Source organism: Sinocyclocheilus anshuiensis, unplaced genomic scaffold, assembly GCF_001515605.1.
Source record: "Sinocyclocheilus anshuiensis isolate Anshui unplaced genomic scaffold, SAMN03320099.WGS_v1.1 scaffold246, whole genome shotgun sequence".
NCBI lineage: Eukaryota > Metazoa > Chordata > Actinopteri > Cypriniformes > Cyprinidae > Sinocyclocheilus > Sinocyclocheilus anshuiensis.
In genome coordinates, this window is record NW_015542356.1 from 920,515 (window position 1) to 927,628 (window position 7,114).

Consider the following 7,114-nt stretch of genomic DNA (forward strand, 5'->3'; position numbering starts at 1 on the left):
AAAATAATCTTGTCAGTTAACGGTTAATAATCGGTTAACAAATTTTTTCCTGAAATGTTTTTTATTTTAAATATACCATTGTAGTATTTATTAATAATTTTGAATTTGCTTTTATTTTATTTTATTTCAAGTTTTAGTAATTTTGTTATGTGCTTATGTCATTTGAATTTGAATGCGTAGGCACCTCATTATTGTTAATTTTCTTATTCTTCGCTCTCGAGTCTATGGCACCTCATAGAACCACTTGTGGGAAAGTAATGAAATATGGCACACAGGACAGTCTGAACATTAATCACAACAAATTTGGAGTCTCTAACTCAATTCCTCTAGCGCCACCAACCATCCAAATTTTCGAACTTTAAGGGCTAGAAACATCTTTTTTTCTCTCTGAATCCTTGGCTCAAGACATCGATTCCGTCACTTTGAATTTTACAACTTACAATTTTCACCTCACCTTTAAATCATTAGATTATAAAACCGATAGTTCTGATTCTGAAATCTGATTGGATGAACTGTGTTCCAAGGCTTGGTAAAATAACCAGTATAAACTGATTTAAAGCCCTTTTAAAAATAACAGATATAAAAAAAAAACCACACAAAAGCACCAAACAGTAGCCCATTGGTGTTTCTGAACCCATATGACAGCTTGTTAATTATTGAAATAATGTTTTTACATCCACCCTAGCTCCTTGGTGAGCTCATGAGAATTTATTAATAAAGTAGCGATATCTAATTTGTCTTTTAAGTTAAGTTTTTCAATAAATCAGCACAAATTTCAACACAAAAACACAAAACTGGACTAAATGACAAGTCCTCAAGTTCAAAACAGTGACTTAATATTTCAATAGCGGTGGTTCTTATTAGGTTACTTCCCTGTTTGCCTGAAGAACTACAGGTTAAGTTTCTTGCACCCACAGATCATTTCGCTTCATAAGACCTCAATATACCATCAGCCACAGGTATTCATTTTATGTTGCCTGATTTGCTTTATTTGCCTTTCAAAGTGACGGTAGCCATTGACATTATGAATTTTTATGAATCACCATTTTATTTTTCTTATTTTATTACCATTTTATAAATCACCAAGGACCACGGTTTCACCTAAAAATCTTCTTTAAAGAAGAAAAAGTCACCTACATCTTGGATGGCCTGAAGATGAGTAAATTAACAGCAAATTTTCATTTTTAGGTGAACTATCCTTTTAACAGTTCACTGGAAGGGGAAAATATTGGGTTTCTTACCCAAAACTATGGCATGACTTCAGAAGACTAATGCTTTTATATCACTTTTATGGTACTTGAACGCTCCAATGCCTTATCATTGTAATTGGGTAGAAAAATTGACCAGAAAGTTCTCCCTATTGTGTTCTACAGAATAGGAGTTTTGTGTTAAAAAGAGATGTTCATTTTTGCATGAACTATCCTTTTGGGAGCAAATGTACAATCTTTTTTTTAATATATATATAAGCCTCAAGGTCTTCAAAAACTTAGTAGCAGTGATAAGACCCTCTCTAAATTAGTGAAATGTGTGTGTGTGGGAAGCCGTGTGATCTGCTTTACCTTGCCACGTGTAGTGGTACACAGTAGGCCAGTGTTCCGATTGGAGAAGCCACAGTCAAAGCCTTTTCTGTGCAGTATCAAAGCAGCTTGCTCGGATGGACCTCCCCCTTCCTCCTGCGAGAGAAGCGAGACAGAGCCTCAGGCCGCATAAACACAACACTGTTTCTTCTCCACACGCACCCACTTTCACTCATCAGCTGCAGCTCAACACCACAGTCAGAGTCTCTCCCATCCCAACACCATGGAAAGAGCTTCTCCTCAAGACTTCAGAAAACAAAGGAACTTGAAGCAATCCTGCTGCTTCGAAATAACTTGAGCTTTATTGATAGCATGTGACAGGCTGCCGATTTTGCACTGAAAATAATTTTGACGTATCCATAGGTTTGTCAAATCAAACAAAGTCTGCATTTACAATAATGCACTTACAATGGATTGATGGGGCAAGGCATTCTTTTGGTAAAAAGAAGAAATAAATTTTCACTTATTTATAATGAAGCGCACTCATTAGATCTTCTGGACAGAAATGAGCTGTAGTTGTGCAAACCTGGACTTCTCTAAAGTTGTATAGAGAATTATGCATTAATGATGTAATTTGGCTGAGTTTCTGGTATCCTTTCCACGTATCGCATCACAGTTACAGCATTTACGAACTTATCATGCTCATAAGCATACAGTTCAAATACTGGATTAAAACTAGTGATTAATTCTTTACCAATCCACCACACCAAAATAACATTTTTCATTTAGCATAAAACAGAAAAAAAATATATACTTAATCAAAAAAAATATCAAATAGAGTTGTATATAAAAATGTAAATTGCACATAAGGTAGTTTATATATAAACTTTAATATGTTAATTATGTTTTTACTAATTACACATTTTTTTGTTGAAATATAAACATTTAAACGGTGATAAATTAAAATAATCTAATAGAAGCTTGTTTTCATGAAAGATTTATATTAAATTAAATAGAAATAAACAGGCTAAGTAATAATATAATGAATATGTAATATAGTGCATATAATAGGCCCTAAGCAAAATGCTGAGGTGAATGTAATGTTACGTGACATTGTTTACAAGCTGTTCTACTTACATCTTACATCATAGTTACATTACAGAGCGTCAAAACAACAGCTATTATTTAGATATAAAATTGACAGAATTTGAAAGCTCATGCGGTTTCATATCAAAAAAGTATCAAACCGTTTAAATGTGCACTACACTGGATCTTCTCCACCCAGTTGTTTTGCACATTATACTGACACCTATTGGTCTGGATGTATTGTTTGTTTACTAACTGTAGCCACTTTGTATTATTGCTGTTGCTATTGTTAGTACTAATTGGGTGCATGACACAAATGCATTACAAAAATTATAGGGCACAACTTTAAATCCGGTGGCTATATTTTTTATATTTTGGCTATATTTTTATATCACTGTATTTTTCATGTTTTCCCAACACAGTGTCATTCCCCATATATGTCCTATTCATTGCAAGTGCATTTTCCCCCAAACTAGAGTGAGAGGAAATTATTTTCTATGGTAGCACTTCTATCGAACCCGGAACATTCCATTAACTATTTTCTGTCATTATTCATAATAAAATTGGCACTTTAATCTGTACTTGGCCCTTCATGAACAGTGAAACAGGAAAATATTTACACACACACACACCTCTGCCCAGCCGATTCTCTCATCACTGTAAACCTGGAGCACTAGATTAACAACAGAAATAGTAAATCACTCTGCACAGTCCATAAAGCTCTCACAACTGAGATACATTTTTGGTCATGCAAAAAAATAATGAAATGTAATCAATGTCTTCCATGCTTGAAAAACACTTTTCATTTGCATAAAGGGTGTCCTTGAGTGGATATTTCCACGGCAAGCAACAAAGGAACGTTCAGGCATTGTTAAATTATTTTATTCTATTTCAGTGCACCAAAAGCTCTTCTACACTTCAGCCAACTATCCTGTCAATCATTTTAATTAATAATTACATATATCGGGAGTGAATTCAGCCTCCCAGTTCAGCAGTTTAAGGGTAGTTTTCTGGCTTTCTGATGGTCTGTAACTAACACTCATGTCATTGCTCAATCAAAACAAATTTGGGAAAGTATAGAGGTCAGATTCCTCAGACTCTAAATTAATTCTGATACACCTTAATGTCAAAACTAAATTTGAGTTGCCATGAATGTAGTCAATAAGTGTGAGAGAAACAAATCCCAATGTTTTAACAGCTCTGTTCCACACCCTAGTCAACTGTCTACCTAGACAGCTTTTTTAAGCATTCTAAACATAAAAGGTTGTTCTAAAAAAATGGCAAAATTACACTTTTTTTAATAACATTATGTTGGCCAAATTCTAAAATAGCAATTGACGTATCCTCTGTGGATAAGGCAATCCCAGAATGTAAGCTGAATGTAAGCATATTATTTGTTAGCTTAACAACATATTAACATCAAATCCTTTTGGAATGAAATGTGCACTCCATGCGATTAGCGCACTGCTATGGTGTGCCCTTGAAAAAAATGGTACACTTCAGCATACTTTTAAAAAGAGCACTTATTAAGGATAATAGAATCTACTTCAGTGTGAACTGAATGTACTGTTTTCGGACACTTAACTGCATGTTAATTGCAATTAAATAAAAATGTAATATTTCATTTGCTAAGAAATGCATTTAACTGAACTTTAGATTGCTTTTTGACCCACTTAGGTACATCTTTATATGTAATTTCACAATTACTTTTACTAAATTTGAAATATGGTTAAAGTGTACTGCTATATGTACTGACAAGCATGATAAACTAAAGTATTTTTTATCACATAATGTCATATAATAATGTCATATACTGTATAATAGAATTCTATTGAAACTTGCAAGTCGTGTATTTAAATAGATTTGTTATTATACCTTTGCAATGATGTTTAGCAATATATCAATTTTAAATGTAATATCGAATAACACTGCAGTTAAAATTATAATTAATTACTTTACATATGCTTTAGTATGTTAGCCAACACATCAAAATAAATTGAAGAAATGATTAAAACGTAATGATATAAAACTTGTCATGAAAGTGTTCTCTCTTTAAATACACTTAAGTGGTCTTTTATGTCCTTACAGCACAGTTCTTTTACAGATATACTTTTAAGATTCCGTACACTAAAAGTGCACTTTTCAGTTAATATGTTGCCTTAGAAGGTAGCTGTCTGTAGACAGCGCGGCAACTCACTACAGTGTGGAATATCATATATTTTTATGCCTGTGGGGTCTACTTTACAATGATACTATAGTTTATGTATCAAAATAATTTTGTCATTATTTTGTTTGAGCAGATAGCATAGCAATAGCGTCCATGCTGAACCTGTATTATGTGATAGATTCATTAAACAATCCAAGCTGAAATATACCACATAAACTGTTAAATTCAGGCTGCTATGATCAAGGATATTGTAAAAAAAAAAAATCAATTTCAGCTGGTGTTTATGACACTGGATTCTTCAGAAGGATACCGCAGAATGACAGCATTTGTTCTGGAGTTAAGAATAAGTATCCATATCCATTTATGAATACCAAATAGGCATTGTTGACATGTTAATGTGGGCAGTCATGTGCTTATGTTATTTCAATAAATAGGGCCTAGTCACATGGGAGGATTCGAGTCGGTAAAGTTACAGTATGTTTTGACAGTACAATGAAGTCTTTTATCTCAAAAGATCAAGAAAATTGTGATTCCTTATGATAAGACCCCTTTAAGCATTTAAGCCAGACTGAATCACATCCTCTCATCCTCAAATGGTCCCATAAGCCCTGTTCTGAGCACTTTTACCCTGTCATGCGTTAAAATATTACAGCTCAGCCCTGGGAAATAGTATAGGACCCTAAAATATCAATTTGAAGGTCAATATACTTTATGGCCCTCTTAGGAACTGAGCCAGCAGTCCTGTGCTCCCCAATTACGGCCAAAACAGTCCCTCTTTCAACAGACCCTACAAACACAACTGAGACATACCTTTGACTGGATAGCACGCAGGTTAACCAGATGCATGTCACAGGGGAAGGAGGCGCTCAGAGGGCTGTAGGGAGTCAAGGATGGGTTGTCCGAGCGCTGATTGACTGCCATTGAGATGAGGGGATGGTTCAGGTACATGTACGACATGTGACTCAATATAGACGGATAGCTATATGGTGCAGTCTCCTCATTCTGGGCCTAAGACAGAAAAGTGATAGCATTAGTGATAGATGATCAGCATTACATTAACATAATTGTAACATATTTGAAACTACACAAGTATGTGAATGCGAACACTCCTGAATTAGTCTTCTACGATGACTATTATGGTTTAGCAGCATTTTCAAGAAAATCTAGCAAAGTAAGTTATTTAAACTATCATCATAAAATACTTATAGTCCCATTAAGTACTGAGGTTTGTCACAGCCACAGTAACACAAGAAAGAACATTAAAGCAAGAATGTACAATCAATGGGACTGCATTGACCAACATTTGCGTACTTGCATTGAATACGTTTCTGGCCTATAAGTAGACAGTAACAGGTTAAGCAACAGGTTATTCTGTCAATCCTACTTGGGGAAAAAACAGGTTAAGGTGGTCAAGCTGGTTATTACAAAATTAGAAACTGGGAGATGGTTTGTTATTGGTCCATGAGCCGGCAGTCCATCTGTTTAACCATCTAGACCACCTAATACCCATAAATGACAAGCTTGGACACACTTTAAGTCATGTAATACCAGCTACCACCTTAAGCTCATCTTCAGGGACTCCAATAACCATTTTCATGTTAAAGCCATAACAGGTTATACTATTTATCTATATACATAAACTACTGTTAAAGGGGTGGTTGATTGCGATTTCATTTTTTATACGTTAGTTAGTGTGTAATGTTGCTGTTTGAGCATAAACAATATCTGCAAAGTTACGACGCTGAAAGTTAAATGCAAACAGAGATATCGTCTTTTAAAATTCTGGCGGTTTAATGCCAACAAAAACGGCTGGTAGAGACTACAACAAGTTACTTCCCGGGTTCGTGACGTAACAAACCCAGATAAACCTCAGGAAAAGGCAGCAAAGGGGTCGAGGCCATGCTGCGCTCTCTCCAACAATGAACTGTTACAATTATACACTTATTTTCACATAGCTATGTGAAGCGTTAAACATGGACTCGCGTGCAGTTGCCGTACTGTATTAAAGCTTTAATCAGGATAAAACTGTATATTAAAAGCTAACATAAGCAGTAGCATTTACAAATAACAGCATATCTAAAAGTATGAGACAACAACAAACAAAAAACATAGGTCTACCATTAAAAGCCGTGCTTGCACAGGTTCTGCACGATCCTCTTCAATAATATCCTCTGCTTCTCAATCAGGCTCAAACTGATAAGCGATATTAACGATGCCGTTGTTTACAATACAACTGGAGCACATGCCGCTGAGGGATGTTTAGACGCGCACTAGAGGCGGTTTAGCCAATCACAACACACTGGGCTAGCTAACCAATCAGAGCCCATCGCCTATTTCTGAGGGA

The 7,114-nt window shown here is 35.1% G+C and overlaps 1 protein-coding gene across 1 annotated transcript in view; it reads right to left on the bottom strand.

The window, feature by feature from the left end:
- Positions 1–7,114, bottom strand: part of man2a1 (mannosidase, alpha, class 2A, member 1) — a 105,283-nt gene that overhangs the window by 3,121 nt on the left and 95,048 nt on the right. Inside the window, exons 20-21 of the mRNA XM_016490515.1 lie at positions 5,581–5,778; positions 1,560–1,673 (exon numbers count right to left, since the gene is read on the bottom strand). Coding sequence (XP_016346001.1) covers positions 1,560–1,673; positions 5,581–5,778 — 312 coding nt within the window. The remainder of the gene's footprint in view (positions 1–1,559; positions 1,674–5,580; positions 5,779–7,114) is intronic.